Source organism: Berghia stephanieae, chromosome 11 (genome assembly GCF_034508935.2).
Source record: "Berghia stephanieae isolate SIO BIC M18660-M18661 chromosome 11, UCSD_Bste_1.3, whole genome shotgun sequence".
Classification (NCBI taxonomy): domain Eukaryota; kingdom Metazoa; phylum Mollusca; class Gastropoda; order Nudibranchia; family Aeolidiidae; genus Berghia; species Berghia stephanieae.
This window is the reverse complement of record NC_088370.1, coordinates 24904566-24929769: the sequence shown is the minus strand read 5'-3', so window position 1 is coordinate 24929769 and position 25204 is coordinate 24904566. Positions and strand designations below refer to the sequence as shown.

At 33.6% G+C, this 25204-nt stretch overlaps 1 protein-coding gene across 3 annotated transcripts in view; it reads left to right on the top strand.

The window, feature by feature from the left end:
- LOC144957371 (potassium voltage-gated channel protein Shaw-like) overlaps window positions 1–25204 on the top strand; it is a 295525-nt gene that overhangs the window by 268382 nt on the left and 1939 nt on the right. For 2 of the 3 annotated variants that reach the window (XM_078888582.1, XM_078888581.1), the window contains 3 exons: window positions 5893–5931; window positions 14631–14660; window positions 19895–20080. In XM_078888582.1, coding sequence (XP_078744708.1) covers window positions 5893–5931; window positions 14631–14660; window positions 19895–20080 — 255 coding nt within the window. The remainder of the gene's footprint in view (window positions 1–5892; window positions 5932–14630; window positions 14661–19894; window positions 20081–25204) is intronic. The other variant, XM_078888583.1, reaches the window with a different exon arrangement.

Sequence of the window (25204 nt, the reverse complement as noted above, 5' to 3'; positions counted from 1 at the left end):
ATATATATAATACTGCCGATGACAAAATATAAAAACTATGTACGTCATTCTTTTCTTTCTCAAGCAAAGTGAATTAAATTTAAAGTGAGCTTTTATACAGAGCAATATCCACTAAGCGTGCTCAAAGCGCTTTCCAAAGGGTCATTGACCACCAGCAATAAGTAACATGTAGAACGAGATATGACGCCTGTTTAGGCGATATTACAATTTTTTTTGACAGAGACAACGCTGTTGACATCCAGGTACTCATTTCTAAGACCTGATTACGGTAAGAGAATGTGAGTAAAGAGCCTTTTCCAAGGACTCAACTATGCGCCGAGCGAGGCTCGAACCCAGGACCTTCCGATCCGAAAGCGAGTGTCATACCATAAGACCACATAGCCGCACAAATCAACAGATTGATACAAGAGTCGATTTCGTGGTCTTTGAAAATATCATGCAACGTGGAGCACGACTTTCTATTGCAAAGATGCACCATCAAACTTATTTTATAATCATTCATTATTTTTCCACTTTTCTAACAAACAAAACACGAGTATGCACCTTGAAAGAAAAGAAAGTGTACTAAGACCAACCCTAATAGTTTGCTGCGTAACTTTAAGAGTGTTCAACTATTGGAGTGTGCAACTCTTGGAGTGTGCAACTTTTGAAGTGTGCAACTCTTGGAGTGTGCAATTTTCGGAGTGTGCAACTATTAGAGTGTGCAACTCTTAAACTGTGCAACTTTTGAAACGTGCAACTATTGGAGTGTGCAACTTTTGAAGTGTGCAACTTTTGAAGTGTGGATCTATTGGAGTGTGCAACTTTTTCTTACCACACCTGAAATATTCCCTTTTTTTAATCCCACACATTTTGAACCTTTTTTACTATAACACTTTTAAACTTTCTATCCTCCACTTTATGTCAAGACCTTTATTCCTAAACTTGTGAATTCTGTAATCTCATTATAAAGCAAAAATAGAAAATCAGAATTCTATACATTACTTAGACTAGGGGGTCGATGGTCAAGCATCATTTTGTCCATTGATAAGGCATTCTACTCGCATAACCCCCCCCCCTCCCACCCCCATTCGACTCCGATGTGGTTGAATTCTTGGCTACAGCCAATAACATTAATGTTGTAAAAGAATTATACAGCGCCTTACAGGCCTGCTGTCTCTTCCTATATGTTGAGTGTTGTTGTTGACTGATACCCACTGTAAAGCGCTTTGAGCGATTATTACTCTCTCTCTCTCTCTCTCTCTCTCTCTCTCTCTCTCTCTCTCTCTCTCTCTCTCTCTCTCTTTATATATATATATATATATATATTATATTATATATATATATATATATTATATATATATATATATTATATCAAAGCTCATTTTTAAAACTCAGTCACCTAATCACTGCTGGAGACAAAAAAAGATAATCAATTGATAAGTTTTATCGCAATGAGTGTGCAATATCATGGGAGATCGAGTTTCTTTGATAATTAATTGTAGAACTGACTTCATCTTCCTTGAGTAACAGTAACTAATAAATCGCATTTATAAAGCTCTTCACTCCGTAACAAGTGGCTCAAAGCGCTTTAAAATCGGAATGAGAAAATTGTATTATAAAGCATGAGTTTATAAAATCATAAGGCCCGTGGAACGAAAGTTTATCCCGGTCTCTGTATCGTAAAACTACAATTCAACTCGGATTTTTACAATTATATATCTAGTATGTGCTTGGCTAAAAAGCTGACAACATTGCCATCCGGAAGTATAACGGACCAACACACAAAACTCTGTGTAACCATGAACTTTTATAGTCTGGTTAATACAGTATGAGAATTACTCATAAACGCGGATGGCAAAAAGCAATAACAAAGGCCCGAATGAAGTCAAATTCGTTATATCTATATCGTAAAGTACTTTCCACTGAAAGAGAGAATTATTATGCATATATAGATATAAACTCATTTGATCCTGTATTTCGAAATACATCTTTCTTTTTTTTAACCACCTTCAATATATTTCCTTCACACCCTATTTGCACTTCTAGATCAATCTACCACTTTTCCTTTCTTTTCAAAATTATAAATTGTACTGCATAATAAGTTCCACTGCATTCTTCCACATTCTTCCAGAATTAAAACTTTGCTCTGCAATGAATTAACCCCTACAGGCCATGTCCCACTTTGAATCTCTAAGCCTTACATTTCCTTTTCACCATCTTTCTTCTTCTTCCAACACTGCCGTTGTTTTAAAAACACAGTATATGCAATGGTAACCAAATAGCACATACTGTGTTCTTCTATAAAAGGCAGAACAATAAAACGTCTTGCGTCTTTATGAGTTTATCTCTCTACAACCCATATCCACCTCTTAGAGCGTGAAGCCTTACTTTCCATTTTCACTGTCTCCCTATTTCGTCCAACATTCATTCTTCTTGGTTTCCTATGAATTTAACCCTTTTCCTTCCTCGACACTCGTCAAAAGAATACTATGCTGTTAGAAGCTGTGAACAGTAAAAAGTAATGAACACAAATTGCTATAACAGCTTTGAAAAAAAAAGAGCAAAATTCCAGATACTTGTTATTGCTGAAAAGTATTTACACCTTCAATCTGGAATTTAAGTATATGAATAATTTTTTTACTACTTCTTTATTGTCTGAATAGGGTTTTGAGTCCGAAACGTTCCGTATTTGCTTTTAGTTCTTTTTCGAAGCTAAATATATTCATTTTTTGTTCATCACTTTTTACCTTCCTCACCACATCGTTTATCGGAGTCATCTAGAGTTATTAATCCTTTGCGATCCCATTTACACATCAATCTCGTCTTCTCAATATGAAAACTTCTTTCCATTAAAGGTACAGTCGCGTCTCTTTAATCCGAAACTCCACAATCCGAATTTCCCCATTATCCGGATAGGTTGCCTGGGGACTGATTGTTTTTCCTTCTTTATTTGCACGCTAGGGACGGAGGTGTTCGGATTGGAGGGACGTGATAGCAATTACCCTTTTACATTTTATTCAACATCTTTTTTTCTTCCTCTCTTTAAAGTCAATCCCACTTTTCTAAAATAAATATTTAATTTTGATTTTAAAAAATACGTTTTTAAAACATCTGTTTATTTTCTGGCACTTTCGCATTCAAGATCCCACTTACAATTTTCCCATATCGATTACATTAATTATTATAATATCTCCTTTATTTCTGAATGATTACATTTTGCTACGAGACTGGGAGAATAGTTACCGTTCTTTTCTACACGTTTTTATAGTCAATAATAACACTGGTATTATCATATTTCTATTTTTTATTTTGTCATGCACAAATCAAAGAGGGGGTAAACTCACCTCTGTCACCACTCCCACCCCCATACCCCACCCACACATGCACACACACACACAACCACTGCAGTTTGTGGTTGGGATTTCTTTTTTCTCTCTTTTTCGGGGAAGAACAATACTTTTCCCGTTGTGAAATAAATATATATATATATGCAATTTCAATAAAATATGAAAATTAATTGCGGGTACTATTACCCGCGAATAGATACCCGGGTACCCATATCCATTCTTGGATTGGCGGGTATCCGCCCATCAATACTGAAAACGATTAGACCTGTAGTAATAATCGGATAAATATAATTTAAAAAAGAATTTAGAAAGAAATCCGGGTAATACCCAAACGTTTAATGATATCCGCAGTGTCGACAGCCTGAAGTCAAATCGGGGTTGTTGTTTTTTTCGCTTAATCTATATATCTAACATTATTTAAGGTGGTTTTAATTTATCTATCCATTTATTTATTTATTTATTTATTTATTTATTTATTTATTTATTTATTTATTTAGCTTTTATTTATTCATTTGTTCACTTCGGTTTACGGTCATAGAACATTAGCAAAGATAACATTAAACGCCTAAGATATATTATCTCATATTGTCATTTCCTATTTACTCGTACAATCAAACGTTTTTGTTGCTTCGTTGTTGTTGTAGTTGTTGTTGTTGTTATTTGTTGTTGTTGTCGCCATTTATTTTTCTTTCTGTAGATGTTTCTGTTTTTGTTTTTGTTTTTTGGTGTTTTGTCATGAATTTGTTATGAGATAAACTAGTATGTGTATCAATATGGAGAAAGAACCAGAATTTCAGTTTATCTTTTTATAGTTATCATTGTTTTTGTTTTCGTTACTGTTATTGTTTTTGTTTTCGTCTAAGTCTTTTGATAGACACTGTCATATTTATTGTTATACAATATATATATTGAATCGTGTTGGATACAAATTATGGTACGAATTGTGCTCGACATGTACCAATGGAGCGAATTATTATTTTAAGATTTACCACAATGTTGGAGTCAGTCTACATCGATGTTTCAAACCTTTTCAGCCATCGTCAGGACTGTGTTTGTTGTTGTTTGTTGAAGTGGTTCCCGTTTGTAGTTGATTAGTAATCAACTACAAACCGGAACCACTTCAACAAACAACAACAACAGACAACAAACCAAACTCATGTAACACACAGTCCTGATGGTGGCTGAAAAGGCCTGAAACATCGATGTAGACTGACTCCAACATTGTAGTAAATATTAAAATAATATATATCATATGTATGTATGTATGTATGTATATATATATATATATATATATATATATATATATATATATATATATATATATATATATATATATATAATATCTATATATATTGTTATGATTCTAGTTAGTGTTATTATTATCATTGAGGTTGATGTTACAGCTTTAATTTCTGATATTGTAATTGTTAATATTTGTATTTTTGTTGTTGCTGTTATTGTAGTTGTCTAATTCTCTTTCAGCTGTTGTTGTTGTTGTTGTTAATGTTATTCTTGTCTCTTTGTTTGCCTTGTCCTGTGGGGAAGAGATTTCTTGAACTTGAAAAATCCTTAAAATAGCACCACACTATGTTGTTGTTGTTATTGTTGTTGTTGTTGTTGTTGTTGTTGTAGCTGTTTTTAATGTTGTTGTCGTTGTCGTCGTTGTTGTTTGTCTTTACCTGTCCCTGACTGCCATCATGTGTCAGTTTTACTACACGCTATGCAGGTTAAAGTGTGTTTAAAACTGGTGTGTTGTTATCGTTTCCCCTCACACATTGTTGTGTGTTGTTTTCCGTCATAGTGACGTCATTACTATGGCACCTTCTGTGTTCAGCTTAAAATCCTTCAGAATTTAAATATTAGTACATTTTTCTTTTTCAATCTAAAGATAAATAGGACAGTTTGGTGTTTTGTAAGAATGGGTAAACGTAACTGCAAATCCAAGTTCTATTCTTCAAATCACTGACTGACCCAGTCAGAATCAGATAGAGACCGTCTATGTTTTTGTGGGTTTTTAAAAATAAAAATGGATAACAGATAAAGATAATTTAACAATTGCTTAATATTTTACCGAATCCCTTTCCGTGTAAGAAAACAGAAATCCGTGTGTTGTGCTTTAATGTTACAATCCAATCGATCCAATCCATACTGTTGCAGCGTCAATACTCACGACAAACGCAACATATTATACGTACACATATTTGTAGGTCTGATGACTGACGGCAAGTATTATGGGCTTGATTTAACATTGTTGTAATGGACAATATTTTGCGTTGATTTGAGAATACTCCCATAACAACAATGAGCCCATAATCACTTGGGTTATCAGATCTGCATATAAGTAAACGTCGGTTATGGCTCTTTAGTGAGTTTCATGGAAACTGTTTTCGGTATAATTCGTCAGAGCAGCCATCAACACAAAACACCAAACTGAGAAGTTAATCGTGCCATTATTTTTTTTTCCAATCGACGTACATGCACTTAATGTGTTTTAGCTTTGATAACCATTACGTTGTGGTCACCATGACGTCATTATTGATGCCATTAAATGCTATGTCTCCAGCTCACGGCGGTGCCCTCCAGGAACTGATGCCCTTCCGTAGTAAGTCCTTAAATCAAAAACCACGTGACTTTGTGTGATCTATCTGGCTGGTCACTCGGTCCTGTCTGGTTCTATTTATTTATTTATTTATTTATTTATTTATTTATTTATTTATTTATTTATTTATTTTAGACGATGATTATGATTCTTTTCGAATTTTTATTTGAACGCGGGGCCATTGTGGTTTCTTTGTGTGGTGATTGGAATTGTTGCTGCTCGAAGCTCTAATAAATAACAAAACAGGATGAATGAAACACTACAGACGAATGAAATTATCTCGTCATTCATTAGTGTTTCGTTCATCCTGTTTTGTAGATAAAGGGAAAATCCGAAAGGTCTACATTATTCGGGGTTTTGTTTTTGTTTGTTTTTTTTTTTTTATTAAATTGAAGCTTACTTCCATTTCACATTGTTATTTATTTCTGTGGTGATTGGAAATTAAGGTGGAGGGGTGTTTTGTGTATTTTATTTTGTGTATTTTTTCCTGATTTACTAATTTGGCGAGTTGAAGTGAATAATGTATGCAAGATGAAACAAAATCTCCAAATTTTGACAATATCAGACGTGTCCAAGTTTCTGTTAAGTTGTCTTAAAATTTTGACGTCTATCTGAAAAGCGGACGGTGTGCATTTTTAAAAAATTCCAACAAAGAGTTGTGACTACAATAGGATTCAATAGTCTGATGTCACGTCCGCCCAGCAACGAGCACATTGGTTCTAAACAAAGAAATTCTCTACTTTTCATCCTTCATGCTGGCTAGAACGTTTTCACGTGTCATGTTATCAGAATGTATAAAAGTCAAAACATGATCAGATTTATAATGTTTTTCTCCTCTGGATACTCTTTTATGCTCGTCGGAGAAGTATTTCATAAGGGCGTCCGCCATTGTTCCGATAGTTTAGAACCAGTTACTATGTTACATTACGAGGGAAGTGACGTCACGACTGTTGAACCCTATTGTCATTTGTAGAACAAAAAAATCGAGTCATCAATTTATACAAGTATTTCTATCAAGCCTTGCCTTGTCCTGTGGGGAAGAGATTTCTTGAACTTGAAAAATCCTTAAAATAGCACCACACTATAGCCCAGACCTGCCTATATGAAAATATGAAGAATGGTAATTTTAAGAGACAAAAATTGTAGTCACTTTAGTTAACTTTAAAATTCTACAATTGAACCTCAAAAAAGGATTAAATAACACTTCAAATCCATAAAAGTATGTAGTCTGGCATCAACTTTCATTTTTAATAAGTTTTAACGACTTACAGATGCTCATGTAGTTCTAAAATTGGAGCCAAAATGTCGCAATTCTACGAACTTTTCAGAATATTAGGCAGGTCTTCCATAGCACATTTCATGTCAGAGGAATAAGGACTTGGTGACTTTAGTCAAGGCCTTCAAACATTTGCGTCTCATGAGAGCTGATCAAGAAAGTCGGGGACGAAAATCACGGCTCCTTAGGACTTAGTCACTTGTTTGGGAAGAACTACATCATTTCACAGTAATATAATAAATAAGAAATATAATAAATATAAATAAATAAAGAGCAATTGGAAACCGGAAGTAGTGCTAATCAAGTCTTTTGCGTTGGAAAATTATGAAGACTGATGTCTTACCAGCACAAAATAATCGATTCAGTCAATCTCCCAACCTTGCCCAGTCCTGGGGCTAAAGCCGACGGAGTCAGAAACTTTTTTAAAAAACGTTTATAAGAACGGATTTTTTAATGACTTTCTTCGCTCAAGATTATGACTAGAAAGTCTTTTTACTAGGCTAGTATATAAATGACAAGGTTTGGGCACTCTACATAAGGACGGACCCAAGATTTTTAACTCTTACATTTTTGTTTTAACATGTAATAAAAAGGAGATCGTTTAAAGATGATAATAAAAATGTAATAAAAACGCTTACCGCCCTTAATTGGGGGAACAAGTATAACTAAATGATTGCAACGGCCATGTTCAGCTATAGCTGTTTTTATTTCTCGATAAGAATTGTCACTAACAGCGAAATGAAAACATGAAAAATCACAACTCTTTGTTGTCAGAGCGCACAGCATATTTTTTTTTTTACATAGCGATGTTGGTATAAAGACGTGTGAAATCATTTTTTGATAAATAAAAAATGGGCCGTTTTTGTGGGTTAATCACCTGCTTGATTCAATCTCGATACAAATAAATCCCTTTACAATTAGTGGAAGTGATAAGACAATAGTAAAAATAAAGTATTGGGTAATAAGAAGTAATTGTGAGTATTTGGTCATTTACAACTTTAATATACGACATTTTCATATTTATTTAGGATATTTTTATTTAATGTTCATTTACAATCTAGGATTCAACGGTTTTTCGGACATTTAATGAATTTGAAATTGGCTCATGAATGGTTCCATTATCAAAGTGTTCAGAATTTTCTTGTATATTATTTGTATATATATATTATATATATATATATATATATATATATATATATATGTGGTGTGTGTGTGTGTGTGTGTGTGTGTGTGTGTGTGTGTCCTTTGATTGTGATCAAAGGGCTTTATAAGAGGTTCCAAGCCAACAGCAAAACTTAACGTGTCGAACGGGAATGCCCCTGTAATGATAGCTATTATATATCTATTTTAATTTAAACAATATGAATAGGCATAACGAACAAAATAATTACATATAAAATAGGCGAATCTAAAGTATAATCTTATGATTCAAATAGGCAATAGAGGAAATTAAAACTCCAGGGTCTATACTACAATAGTAATTGCCAAATCCAAATATTAAAAATTACAAATAGACCGCATTTAATTAATTTATTTTTTAATTAAACATTCACATTCTCTCACCGTACTCAGTTGTAAAATGAGTACCTTGCCGTTAAAAGCGTTGTATCTGTCTGGGAAAATGTAATATCGCGTAACGGTTGACGTGTCTCGTCCTACATGTTAAGTGTTGTTATTGGCTTGGGACCTCTTGTAAAGCACGTTGAGCACATTTATATGGTATTGAGCTATATTAGAGCTCAAATTAATGAGGTACGCATAGTTGCAAATGTCCAGGGATAAGTTGATATCTATTGTATAAGCAGAAATGCAATTTGTACAATAAAACCGAATTAAGGGGTTATTTTGTATTAATGATTATTATCGCCTATTAGCCAGGGCCTGGATCGAGATTGAATTAAAGTGCATTTCGTATTATCCAACATTGTTATGACTTAGGATCCACTGTTTGTGACACTCTTCGGGGACTGAGGAATTTCGCGTTACGTGACATCGAAATGACTAAGAATTCACTATTTGTGACACTCCTCGGGGACTAAGGTATTTCACGTTACGTGACATCGTTATAACTAAGAATTCACTATTTGTGACACTCTTTGGGGACAAGGGTATTTCGTTGCACAAGAGTTGGAATTAAGAACTAACAAAATTCACACAAAAAGATTAACTCGATCTTTATGTAAACATTGCACGGTCCATAGTATTCCTTATCTGTGTCACTAATGACAGTTGTGTGCCGCTTGCTTTGGTCGCCAAGCAATTGATGCTATGGGTTGAGGTAAAATACTCACATCATCCGCCATCCAGATATAACGTACCGTCACAAAACTATGTGTCACCTTGAACGTTTATAGTCTGATTGATATAATTTTTGAGAACTAATATCACCAAACTGGCTGTCTAAAAACAATAACAAATGGCTTAGTGTCGGCAATTTCGTTTCTTCTGTACTGACATCATTGAAAGGTTTAACATTTGCACAGACGTTTTACCTCTAACAATGAATTTTTGACATGATCTGAAGACAGTTTATATTAATGAAAACGAACGTTGCTTTGAGATTTATTAAGCAAGTATGTCTTAAAATGCGCTCACCCCCTTACGTTACAAAATTCCCCTATTCCTTTTCTTTTCCTTTAAAATGGGTTTTGTTTTTCTTGTTTTGTTTTGTTTTGTTTTAATATTGATGATCATTCATTCTGATTTTCAATTTCATTTTTATTTGTTTTGTAATTAATTTGTTTCATTTGATATTCTTCCATAATTTTCAATTTTTAATGGTTTTGGGCTCATATTCAATCTCACCTTATCAGCCGTGATTTTTAAAAATATTATTTTTCATTCCAAATTAATATATATATATATATATATATATATATATATATATATATATATATATATATATATATATATATATATATATATACCACGTATTTATATTTTAAAATTTTGGCCAGAAAATCCGTCCTTCATATATCGATTGATTAGATAAACCATTATTTTTGGGAACAAGTTTCAAACCTGGGCCTTCACGGAAGATTTAACGGAAGTCCCAGGTTTGGGAAGATGAGGGTCAATTAAATCGATCGACTTTTTGAGGTTCGAGTTTTCTTGCCAAAATTTTTAAATACATGTTTTCCTGTGTACGGCAGTATAAGCACAGTCAGATATCGTAAGAGTGTTAGTGAAAGAAGGACGCCTAACAAATGACTTGTACTCTGGGAAATAATAATGATATTGTTCCATATCATGGCCTGTTATGATAATAAAGGAGCATTATGAAGCGCATCGGATATGAAATAATCCATAATTCATGGAAATGCGCTATATAATGTTGCTTTTTAAAAGTGTCCAATTCCAGCGGAGTCTCTTGACTCAATAGTCTTATCGCAGATGAAGTTCATAACGGAAGTTCCGCCTTTCAAATAGCCTAACATTTGTGAAAAGGGCGGATAGTATTAGATCATTCACGCTATCTCTATTCCTATTGTCGCCATCTTCACACTACGTTCATTTTGCAAGAAAACCGCACGTGTCGGTAGAACGAGGATTAACTACCAGTTTAAAATAAATAAATAAAACAACGTGAAAATCCTGTACCTCGCGACGCACCGTTAACGGGAAACCCTGTACCTCGTGACGCACCGTTAACGGGAAACCCTGTACCTCGCGACGCACCGTTAACGGGAAACCCTTTACCTCGTGACGCACCGTTAACGGGAAACCCTGTACCTCGTGACGCATTGTCAACGGAAAATCCTGTACTCGTGACGTATCGTCAACGAAAACCCTGTAACTCACAAAGCATTGTTAACAGAAAATCCTGTACCACGTGACGCATCTTTAATGGAAAATCCTATACCTCGTGACGAATCATTAACGTGAAATCCTGTATCTCATGACGCCTCGTTAAAGGAAAACTCTGCACCTCGTGACGGTTCTTGAATTTCGTCAGAAAACAATGACAGGATGAGAAAACCCTATTCATTTAATAGAATCAAAGTATGAAGGGAAAACTTTTGAAAAACGTCTTTTTATTATGCAGAATTTTCTACTTATCCTTAACTCCGACAAATTTCAACAATACTGCTCACTTTTCCTACACGCCGACAAAATTCAAAAACTCCGCCTTCTTGTCTTTAACTCCGACCAATTTCAACAATATAGTCAAATCGTCTTAAACCCTGACCTATTTCAACAATGCTGCCTATTGTCCTAAACTCCGACGAATTTCAACGATTCTGATTATTTTCCTTAAATTCCGACCAATTTCAACGATTCTGTTTACTTGTCCTAAACTCCAATTTCAACATCCCGCTTGCTTGTCCTAAACTTCGACCAATTTCAACGATTCTGTTTACTTGTCCTAAACTTCGACCAATTTCAACATTCCGCTTACTTGTCTTAAACTCTAACCAATCTTAACAATTCCTGTGCATTTCTAACGTACGCAGATTGATTTTAAATCAAACACAAAGTCTTTTTAAAATAGTATATATGCTTTGCACAGTATGTGGGAGGGAGGAGGGCAGTTATACTCTAAATTGCCACCTTGTTTTACCAATTTTTTTTGGCAAAAGCTACAATACTCTTGTGCTCTGAAGAAATACATTTTAAAAATTGTTCACCAGAAAGTTCGTTCTACACAAAATGTCAATCGATAAAATAAGGACAATTTTTCTGACCAGAATTTTAACGCGTTTTTTCGGGTCCGAACAATACGGGTTCAACCCATGCTTTATGAAGGCTTGAGCTCTATCGTTGTTGCCAACTCTCTAGGTCTGCGGTTATGGTCGCGTTTATAACTAAACATATAATTGAAGCTATTGGTGTGATTATGACAATATAATTATATTATAGTCTCGCCGCCGTTAACAAGCTAAACACGGAAACTGCAATACTGCTTGTTTACAATGTAGTATGTGTGAATTTATGCTTCTCAATGTATATGTTATTATGGGTGCTATATTTAACCAAAATGGGTGGATTTGTTTACTGATCGTAATCTTCGCGATAATAATATTTCATCTTAAAGCACTTTCACGATCCCCATTGACCTTTTTGTCATCAAAATGCATAATTATATTGAATGTAGCTGACTGATATATTTATTTCTGTAGGTGCAATGTATTATTTCTATATTCTAATATACACTAATAATTGACAAACAGAGAAATATAATATATATATATTATATATATATATATATATATATATAAAATATTATATGTGTGTGTTTTATATAACTATATATATATATATGTATATATATATATATATATATATATATATATATCTTTATATACATAAATTAATATGTATATATATATATACTTATATTTATATACATAAATTTATTTATATATATATATATATATATATATATATATATATATATATATATATATATATATATATATAATGAAATCTTTCAATTTTTTAATTGGCGAATGTTTTGCCACACAATTCCTATCTATTTACAATTGTCAATTCAACGCCCGTTTGTCGAAGCATCACAACCAAAGTACTTTACATAGAATTGATTTACACAGACTCTCGTTGTCTTACCTGCCTTTATGCATAGAACATTCTGCAAACTTTTTAGAGAATATAAATACCACCAGACATTCTAGTCGGAAGTGATATTTGGTCAATTTTGTGATGAGTATGATCATTACAGAGAAATATTCTTCCCCTAGGCTTTTGCGATGCCCCTCGTCAAAATGATAATCTTACTTATAAGAAAAATTATAATATCTTTTATTTTTTTAAATATTCATGCTTTCGAATGTGTGTTTCTATTTTAGGCATTCTTTAGAACAATGTGGCATATTATGCCAGATTTTGTGCGTTATTTGTTTGTTTGTCTGTTTGTTTTGTTTATATTTTTTTTATGTAAGGACTAATTATTTCTTCAACTTTTTGAATAAGCATTGAATGTTTATATTCCACTGATTAAACGTTCAAGTTTAATGGAGTGAAATTCATACACACGAAAGAAAAACTTCTGTAATATTCCATATTTCCGTTACGCGGAACTGAGTGAAGTCATTCAACTAAATATGTCTCTCGATGTGAGCTTTATCTCGTAAAGGTACACAAAAATCACCGAAATTATTATGTAAAATATTAGTATTAAAAACTAGTATTAACTCTTACATTATCAGCCATTTAGAAGAAAATAAGTGGATTTCTTTCAAACGCATTTTAAGGCATTGAATTATTTATAGACATTGCCACTTTTGAGGAGAGATGGGGTTTTTCTAATGTCGTGTACACGTCACAAATTTTACACAAATGGAGGAGAGATGGGGTTTTTCTAATGTCGCGTACATGTCAAAACATTTTACACAAATGAAGGAGAGATGGGCTATTTTTAATGTCGTGTACACGTCACACGATTTTACACAAATATTTTAATGAGCTGAAAACGTAATGTTTACGAGACAAAAGGTAGGCGTGTTTTGGGAATACCGCCAAGTGGGGTGACATTGCTTTAACGGGAAGCTTTAGCTCTTGGGCTTTTAATCAATAAGTGTATATTTATGTCCTTTATGGTAAGTATTTCCTTACACGAATAATAACTAGAACGACAAATTTGAAATTATGCATAATCTTCCCAACTACTACAAGAGAAAACATTCCCTTCAGGGAGTTACCTTTATTTGACTGTGATTTGTCTCGAAATCTTGCTGTATGTTTCAAAAATGTGTCCAGATCATATTAGATAGAGCATGCATCTACACTTGTTTGTTTTTAGTCATTTAATCCTAAGCCATTAACATAGAAATGGGAGGAACAAATAGAGAATCTTTAAAAAAAAAAAAGCTATGATGTTATTAAGTATATTATATTTCATAAGCTTGATATTTTAATTAGACATATAATTATCTTTTTTATGTAGAAAATCCCTCGGCAATTTAGAGAGATTTGCAAATAGAATTACATAAGACAATACTAATCTATAATCACTCTATTCTACTGATATAGTGATATCCTTAGCAGTACATGTGAAGAAAAAGAGTCTTAAATGTTTATATTTATATTAAGTACATAGGTATGTAGAATATGCCATTACATTTTCTCAAACTGATTTAGTGTTAGACTAAGATTTACACTCATGTGTGTGTGTATATATATATATATATATATATATATATATATATATATATATAATAATAATAGATATAGATAGATAGATAGATAGATAGCTATATATATATACATATATATATATATATATATATATATATATATATATATATATATATATATATATATAATATATATGAAACACTTTAAACTAATTTAATGTTAGTAGATGTAATATTGCTCCGATTGTCTCCCCTTTGATATTGTTGTTATGATTGTTTTCCATGGTGTTGTTGTTCTTGGTCGTGTCTCATTTTGATCATCTTCTCTACAGGCCATTATAACAATTTTGGAGTCCTGTTAGGTATTGTAGCATCTTTTACCTCCTTACACTCTTAACAATCCAGCCTGGCCCTTTTAACTGCCGACACTAATTGCATTGTCAGTTTTCCTTATGATTTTCAATATTTGTTTTGTAATTTATTTTAATACCGACATTATTATTGTTATTATTATTATCATTAATATTATTATTATTGTATTGTTGTTTTGTTAGTATTATCACCAATACAATATGATTTTTTTGTTTCAGAACTGTACTCATTGTTATTATTATCTGCATCACCATCACCAGCATCATCATCATCATCATCGTCATCATCATCATCATCACCATCATGATTACCGTTATCATCATCCATAGCTGCAGTGTGCTTCCCTATGTTAGATTTTCCTTGGGTAAATCAAACCATAATATTATTTCAGTTGTTTGATAATGTGAAAAGCATTGAAACGTATTTTTAAATATTTATATAGTAAAAACGTGTAGGAGACTTTACTATTTCTAGATTTTTAATATCTCTAACACAAAACTATACAATATTTCTAGATTTTTAATATCTCTAACACAAAACTATACAATATTTCTAGATTTTTAATATCTCTAACACAAAACTATACAATCAAACCTGCATTAACAGCCATAATTGATGATGAATGAGTTACTTGCACACAAAATCATTTTCGAGTGATTTTTGATATTTGGCCAGAAAACTCGTCCCTCAAATATTGAACAATTAAAATTACTCTGATCTTGTCAAAAAAATCTCAAACCTGAGGCTTTAATAAGAGTATAAATGCACAGTTGTAAACAATGTTTGAGTTTGTGAATTAAGAGTAAAACACAATTGTAGGTTTTTATCTTTATTTCTTTATAGACTCTTCCTTTAATCCGAATTTTGTTTTTACATTTAATACTTCAATGATCAGTATTATATCCGTGTTATTTTGAGTAAGATATTTTAATGCTTAATCAACTCTTGGAATGTCGATAAAAACCATAAGATTTAAAACTTGTTCTAAGAATGTAAAACATATTCTATATGATTTGTAAACATTTGAGTGTATCCCTCTTAGTTGGGACCTGTACTTGTATCTGGATGAGACTTTTAGGTGATCTCAAACTAAGTACTTTGATAGTTTGCTCTTGGAATCTACATCTGTTCTCTATTTGAACCAATTCCCCTTTGTCTTACCTTTTCCTGGGTGCTTTAATTGTAATTCTAGAACTTTTTAATTTCCCATTTTCTTCCTTTTTACTGGCGCTGATATGACTTTAATGTGTTGCAAGTGCCTTAAATCGCCTAAAAACAAACAAAACATAAGAATGTAAAAGCTTGGCGAATCATTCAAAGCTGACACAAATTTTGCTCTAACTATGAATGGTGATATCTATATCTTCTTAACTTTCTTTTGACGGAGTGCTGTGTTTATTAATGACCTTTGGTGCCCTGAAAATGTGCATGCTGGTGAAGGTTGGGACAGTTGATTATATTTGTTTATTTTTTTAAACACAACGAAGAATTGATTCGTTTTCATGTAGATGATTCCATAAATTAATCCTATTTTAACGCCATCTTTGTTTTCATTTTTTAAAAATTGTGATTCAGTTGATAAAAGAAACGAAAGAAATTCACAATAATTACTCCAAGCATCTATCTTCTTTGATATTCATCATTTTTGAAAATATTATTGAAGTACAAGTTTATACCGACTATTTCATTGACTTCCAAAACGCTCAGCTAGTTTTGCTATCAAAAAATGGAGAAGACCTCCCAAAAATGGTAATTTTTATTGACTTCCATGACCTGTCCTATTTATTCTAACATAATACTATAAAAATAAATAGATCTCAAACCAAAATAAGCCATTGTGCATCGCAATATTGAGAAATAAGATTAAGATTTGACACTCGGTGCTCGAAAATGTAAATGTTTATCAATATCAACACATGAACGTTTCATGGAGAATTTAATTATTTTTAAAAATAGATTAACTATAAAACGATACGATGCAAAATAGTGTATTATGGAGATAACATTGGGGTTGCCTTTTCATTACGATGTCATCTATACCTATTACCATTATTGGTAATTTCATTTCTCCCACCATCCTTTACCATCACGTTCATTGACTGTCACATCCCGTCTTTGTATTTCTGTGTAATCACAATTTCATCCATAAAATGTTTTTGGCTCCACACAAGTTTTGAAGATATTAGTTTGTTTTTTTTTTAATTTCAATCAGTTTAGTTTTTTCACTTCAAACCCATCCGACAACTGGCACATTTTATCACTTTTTACTGAGATAAATCAAATATGTTCATTTCACTTGTTTCAATGAACTCAACGAGTGTTTATTTACAAATTAGTTTATTCTTATATTTCATTCACGAGATGATTTATTTTCAATCAAGTTTTTTTTTTTACTCACAGGCACACATTTTTAAGATTATTCCACACATTTTTTAACATTTTAACTCAATATATTTTCAACAACAAAGAAAGTGTCAGTGCATGACATAATCAACCGGAAGGTGAACATTTTGGATTTGCATTTTATTTTTTTTTTCATTTTCTGAAAGTATATTATGCTCCCTAGAGCACTTTAATCTTTATTTGGAATAAATTGGGTGATTTTTCATGAAGTTATGATCAGATGTATGGGAGAGGTATCCAGCAACGGTTCTCAAATTTAATACTTTTTCAACTTGACTAGCTGTAAAAAATATTTAGAAGTGAAAATAAAATAAGCTTTGATATTTCCCGAAGATGTACAAAATGGGTTGATTTAGTCATGAATGACAAGAACTCATTTTTATAAAATTTGACTTCTAACTAAACTTGGCAATATCTCAGTTCAAACCTTTTCACCATCCGACTGATTATATCATTCACTGTAAGAAATACCAAAATTTTATATATTAAATCAAATGTTATTGATTTCTTTTTTTTTTTTTTTTTTTTTTTGATGCACCCAAAATCAAAGTATAGAATTGATTTAATGTTGGAAATGTTGCAATATTATCTTTTCAAAAAGAATATTGATGGTGTTTACATTAAAAACGATAAAGAAAAAGAAAGAGGAAGACATGAAGGAGGATGAAGAAGAAGAAGAGGAGGAAGAGGAGGAGGAGGAAGAAGAAGAAGAAGAAGAAGAAGGAGGAGGAGGAGGAGGAGGAGGAGGAGGAGGAGGAGGAAGAGGAGGAGGAGGAGGAGGAGGAGGAGGAAGACAATAGTAATAATAACAAAAGAACAACAATGACAACAATATGTAACTGTGTTATTTATAATGATGATTATAGCATGAAACTTGTGTCGTCAAACCGTGCCCTTTTATCAATTATTTGAAACTTTTTAGTTGCTTCTTGTGTGCCCTAACCCAGGTGTGCCACGAATGATTTAAGTTGAACCAACTATGAAAAATTTGAACAAACTTGCCTTTTTGTTTAACCCATCGCTATCATCGCCTTTGTTTTATAATAACTTCAACATTTGCTTTCTGATTGATTGAAAATTATCGGAAACTAGGTTGTGTTTACCATTCTATTACCAATACTAATGATCTGTTTTATTTGTTTGTTTGTCTTGGCTATACTTACTACTTTATGACAAACTACGAGTGGAATCCTTGGATTTCAGAATGTATCCTGGAGAGATTCCTCTTTCTATATTATAAGACCATGCAGCATTTGAGTAATAATAATAATAATAATAGTAATAATAATATAATAATAATAATAATAATAATAATAATAATAATAATAATAATAATAATAATAATAATAATAATACAAAGAATCTATGCGTTTCACAACGACCTAATTTGTTAGTTCTGTTCACTCAATGCTATCACATTGCGCCAAGCTTATATCAATGTTACTGTTGTTTTGTTTTGTTTTTATTATCAAAACAAAACTTTTTCTTATAAATAAGGCCATATGTAGGGTTACACAGTGAAAATCAAGTCCTGCTGATAAGTGACAGTATGAATAGTTAAAAATATAATAAAACCTTAGCGTATTTGAAATCAAAATCTTATAAGAGAAAGGGTCGATAATGTATTTCGAATTTGTCTCCGAGTTCATAGGTTAAAGGTCAAGGATTTACATTGTAATCAAATCAAATTTAAATCAAATAATACCTCATGAATAATCATTACAATATCACGTGAGATCTAGCTAATGACATGTTCATAAATATCAGATGTTTATCTCACTCAACCCTAACATCGACTATATCCGTAGTTTACCCGGATTACTTTTACCCCATGCCTATTAATTACATTTTTCTGAGACAAATTATAGGCGTTCTCGTATCAAAGTTAGTGTTTTTAATATTTGTATGTTAATGGTAGTTGAATAAAACTATCTGTGAACGTGCTCATTTTTAATACATTTTTTCCAATAATGAAAAGTAGCAAAGTTCTCTAGGATTGAGTTAGTTAATGAATTTAATTACAAATTTGTTTCAAGCACTTGGCCATCACAAAACGTGTCGTCAGCCCATTTTGTCGTTAGAACCTAAAATATACAAAATATAACATTTAGTTAAAAGAACACTAGGTCTAGATAGACAAATAACGTAATTTAAAACTTCACAAATTAATGCAAGGGAGAAATATACGTAGATTTAGTCTGCAGCCAACAATGACCTAAAAGTCGGTGGATTTAGAACGAATAATACAGATTTATTCTTTGATGACACAGATTGATACCAATACCAGTCATCCATGGAATGTACAAGCCAGAATTCAAATAGACATCATAAAGTTTCTTTAAGTTTTCTTTTATCTTTCTTAGTGACTTTAATCTGAGAACCCTCAAATATTCATGAACGTGATGATTTGTCAGAAATTATTAATTATTCTTACTTGTTGTTTTTTTTTTTAATCCAACATCAAAAGGTCCAATGCATCAACCCATCATGCAATTGTCAATATCATTTTAATCATAATTGCTTCAATATGAAAGTTATATCTTCCTGTCATTATCTTTAACTTGAATTCATGTTTCTTCTCCTCCCCATCGTCCACTCGCTGTACACACGTACAACTAACAAACACCTTTATCATATCTACCAACAATGTTTACTATATTCTATTGTAAACACTTTCTCGCATGACACTCCACCAAAACACTTTTTCCGATAACTAAAATCTTCACAATACTTTGCAACACCTCACTCCAAAAAATACACGTTGTCCCGACAATATTCCAAACACCCTCACACCCCACCACCCCCCTTCCCCGTCCCTAAGCAGGCCATAACGGGGAAGAAGCCATACCCATGTTGATGTTGAACCATGCTGACGGTAGGAACGAGAACTCTGCCCGATCCAGGGCGGCCTCCAACGCTGATAGGAGCCACAACCTTTCTACTTCCACGACAGATAACTCTGCTGTGTCTGCGTCTGCTCACAAAGTGACAGAGGTCAAACCGACTGGTAAGCTAAAGGGTGACCTCATCACCACCCCCCACCACCCAAAATGAATGAATTTTTATTTTTTAAAGAGAGAAGAAAATCTTAAATTTCTACAGGATGATGCAATTCTTTCCGTGCCATAAAAGAATATATGCATATTATCCAATAAACGTTGCGCATCTGATTTTTAAGTAAACCATTAGAAATAATTGTCAACGATCAATGAATCGAAAATGTTTCTCCCCCGTTAACCCATTCTATGCTAGACGTCTAGATACTTCAGATTTGAAAGGTAGAAAAATCACACGATATTAATTTTTGGTTGCGCGGAGGTGGGAGAATGTAAAGGGCATCTAACCATAATATTATTATTATTATTATTCTTATCTTAACCTTTAACTGGAACATAACATTAAATAATTGTCTTTAAATTATCTCTTAGTGTTGTGCTGTGTAATTCTACTTGGTATTCTGTTACTTTTTATGCTTTTCATACGCCATGTCAGCTTTTGACTTTTTCATTATTGCCTTCTTCTTGAATTGCTTTGATTGATGTCGCAATGTAGTAGTTATTTGACCTTTCTAAACTTTCATTATTGATCGCATAGACAATTTGTTTATCAATAATATATTTTGATATAAACATGTAGCCATAAAATCGTAAGAAATCGTAGGGGATGACCAAGGCCAATTGGGGTGAATAAGATCAACCCCCAAATGACCCCCCCCCCCAATTAAAATTTATTAAACAAATACGGTAACCTGTGCATCGGTTGATCGATTTCACCCTTCCCCTCTCTTTAGAATTAGAACGTCAGACATGTCATTTCAATATCAAGATAAATCATGTAAAGATGTTTTAATGGTCTAAAGACGACGTGCACATATATGCAGGTCTGACATCCGAACTCACTTATGGGCATAGTTTAAATGTTTAACAATGGACAATAGTTTGCGTCATTTTTTGAGATTTCCATTACAACAATGACTCCATATGGACTTGGGTTATCAGACCCGCATATAAGTGCACGTCGCCTAAAGACCATCATTAGATGGTATATCTTGACATTGAAATAACTTGTCCAAGGTTCTTTTTCTAAAATGTGGGGAAAGGTTTAAATCTATCAAACGATGTACATTTTACCTTATTTGTTTAATGATTTTTAATCTGAGGGGGGGGGGGCACATTTGGGGCCTGGTCTTGGTCACTCCAACTGGGTTTTGTCACCCCATTCCACATCTAAAATATCGTTATAAATAGGGTCTCAATAATTGATAAAGTCATTGACAGCTTAAGAAATACTTGATGTGACGTTTACTTAAAACGCCAAAGACGTAGATGAAATAAAATTTATCTCACCGTTGGATATTCCCAATATTCAATTCAATACGAAACGCTGCCTTCTTTTAAACAATTAGCTTTCTTTTCAAACCCATCATGCTCTTGAAAAATAATTTGCTTTAGTTGGAGATGCAGTTTGATTTTTGTTTTTTTTTTTAGATTTGCTTTTAATGTTTTGTTCATTTTCTTTTGGGTTTTGTCTTGAAACATTAACTGGGGTTTTATTGATTGTAAAAGGTTTCAATATTAGTAAAAAGTGAATAATATGGAATCAAATAAATGAATTTTAAAATTTCCTCTTTATAATCACTTATTTGATCGTTAATCGATTATGTATGCTTCTCACAATTTTTTAACCCATGTTGTAGTAGCCTGTATATTACTTTATAATGGATTAAGATTAAAAGGTTACGAGTTTAAATCCTTAGGAATATTAATGTACGACTCTTAACAATTTAAGTCTTACAGACTTCTTACTTGTCACTAATAAGGATCAATGAATAACCCAGATATTATTTGTGGAGAAGGAAAACATGCTTGGCTAAATTTCATTTTTCTTCTGGGTCTATTTTCTCTCATTTTACTCACCAGTCAATATCTAATTCCTAAGATAACGGTTATGTGGTCTTGTGGTTTGACACTCGCATTCGGATCCGGGTGGTCGTGGGTTCGAGCCTCGCTCGGCGCATAGTTGAGTCCTTGGAAAAGACTCTTTGGTCACTTTCTCTCACCGTACCCAGGTGCCTACCTAACAGACGTCATGTCCCGTCCTACATGTTAAATGTTGCTGTTGGTCAGGGACCCCTTGTAAAGTGCTCTGAGCACGTTTAGTGGATAGTTCGCTATATAAAAGCTAATTTTTTTTATTAATATTCCAAAGCATTTCAAATCATGATGTCTAGCCATTTAGGGAGCAAAAGTGGAGGCAGCGTGGCTCAGCGGTACGCGGTCTTAGTTTCGTATCCGAAAGGTACCGATTTCAGCTGCTGTGCAGCCTTTGTGGCCTTGAGCAAGTCGCCTCGCCCTACTTCAATCTGCGGCTGCTGCACTACGGCTGAAGCCTGGGTTATTCCAGTCTTCCCTTGGAAAAGACGCTAGAGAAAAAAATCCCCCATGGGATGAATAAAAGGAATTTTATTTTTATTTATTAAAAAAGGAGGTAAAACGCTTAAGATCTTAAACTATGGTTGTAGACACTTCAACTTTTTTTTTCGAGTAAAAAAAATAGATTTTTAAACAAGAGATAAAATTCCCCTTATTCATCCCTAATGGGGAATGTGTCTTCAGGATTTGTTCCAATGGAAGACTGGAATAACCCAGGCGTCAGCCTCATTGCATCGCCGCAACGTGAGCTGGGTTGAGGTGACTTGCTCAAAGCCACACAGAGCGGCCGGTGAGCCAAACTCGGTACCTACGGGTACGAAGCAAAGACCATACCTGCTGCTTGTATTAAGTGCCTTTAACTCACTCAACCCTGACACCGACTATATCCGGGTTACTTTTACCCCATGCCTATTGATTACATTTTTATGAGACAAATTTTTGGCGTAGTATAAAAGCTATTGTTTTTAGTATGTGCATGTTAATGGTAGTTGTTAATGTACATAGTCATTTTTAATAATTTTTTTCAAATTTTGAAAAGTAGCAAAAACCTCTAGGATTGAGTGGGTTAATAGAGTTCAATATCTGTCTCCTTTTACTGACCAAAAATAGTTCACCGGTGACTTTTAAAACATAATGTAAAAGATCTCCACTTCTTTGGGTGTCAGAATGTTGGACTGGCGTTGACATTCACAAATTCAGTCCTGCAATATGTTCAAATTCCTAGTCAGTGGGTCTAATTTTAACATAGCGGGAAGCACTTGGTGACAAGCTAGAATCATTAAACAAATGTGGTAATATGTGCGGCTATGTGTTCTTGTGGTATGACACTCGCTTTCGGATCGGAAGGTCCTGGGTTCGATATCGCGCTCGGCGCATAGTTGACTCCTTGGAAAAGGCTCTTTACTCACATTCTCTCACCGTACTAAGGTATAAAATGAGTACCTGGCCGTTAACAGCGTTGTCTTTGTCCGAAAAACTGTAATATCGCCTAATAGGCGGCATGTCCCGTCCTACATGTTAAATGTTGCTGTTGGCCATTGACCTTTTTTAAAGCGCTTTGAGCACATTTAGTGGATATTACGCTATATAAAGCTCTTTTTTTAAACATCATTTGATAGATTTCACTCTTCTCCACGCTTAAGAAAAACAACATTGGACAGGATATTTCAATGTCAAGATATATATAAAATAAAAAAGGAGATTTTATATAGCGCAATCATCTACTAAACGTGCTCAAAGCGCTTTGCAAGTGGTTCCTGGTCAACAGCAACACTTAACATGTAGGACGGGACATGACGCCTGTCATGCGATATTATATTTTTTTTTTCGGACAGAGAAAACGCTGTTAAGGGCCAGGTACTCATTTTACACCTGAGTACGGTAAGAAATTGTGAGTAAAGAGTCTTTTCCAAGGACTCAACTATGCGCCGAACGAGGCTCGAACCCAGGACCTTCCGATCCGAAAGCGAGTGTCATACCACAAGACCACATAGCCATACGATATATGATATTATAGAAGTGGTCTTTATATGATATATCTTGACACTGAAATAACCTGTCCAATGTCCTTATTCTAAAGTGTGGGGAAGAGTGAAATCTACCAAATAATGTACATATGGTGGTGGAGAGGGGGTAGATTTGTGACCCATCGTCTCAAAACGGTATCATGTCGGAACGAACCAGATGCTGAAAAGCCGAATTAAATGTTAAACTGGTCAAAAAATATAAATTGCTGGCATTATAACCCTAAAATATGGTGTCCATTCTCCTCAATAAAACATACAAACTCAACACGTCTGATATTTCTGGTTATAATTCAATTTTCAAAATCTTAACCAACCCGACTTAATACCGTTTTGTGACGAAGGGTCTCATAAAGAAGTGGTCTTTATATGATATATCTTGACACTGAAATAACCTGTCCAATGTCCTTATTCTAAAGTGTGGGGAAGAGTGAAATCTACCAAATAATGTACATATGGTGGTGGGGAGGGGGGTAGATTTGTGACCCATCGTCTCAAAACGGTATCATGTCGGAACGAACCAGATGCTGAAAAGCCGAATTAAATGTTAAACTGGTCAAAAAATATAAATTGCTGGCATTATAACCCTAAAATATGATGTCCATTCTCCTCAATAAAACATACAAACTCAACACGTCTGATATTTCTGGCTATAATTCAATTTTCAAAATCTTAACCAACCCGACTTGATACCGTTTTGTGACGAAGGGTCTCATAAAGAAGTGGTCTTTATATGATATATCTTGACACTGAAATAACCTGTCCAATGTTCTTATTCTAAAGTATGGGGAAGAGTGAAATCTACCAAATGATGTACATATGGTTGGGGGGGGGGGGGTAGATTTGGGGGCTGGTCTTAGTCAGCCCATTCCACGGTACTTTGGTGATCTCCCTGTGCCTTCAACAGTCATGACGTCACTTCCCTCGTAATGACGCATAGTAACTTAGTAAGTGGCTCTAAACTATCGGAACAATGGCGGATGGCCTTATGAAATATGTCTCCGACGAGCATAAAAGTGTATCCAGGGGAGAAAAAAATTATAAATATGATCATGTGTTGACTTTTATACATTCTGACATAAGACAAAAGAAAAGTTATAGCCAGCATGAAGAATAAAAAGTATCGATTTCCTTTGTTTAGAACCATGATGGCCGCCGTTGCTGGGCGACGTGACA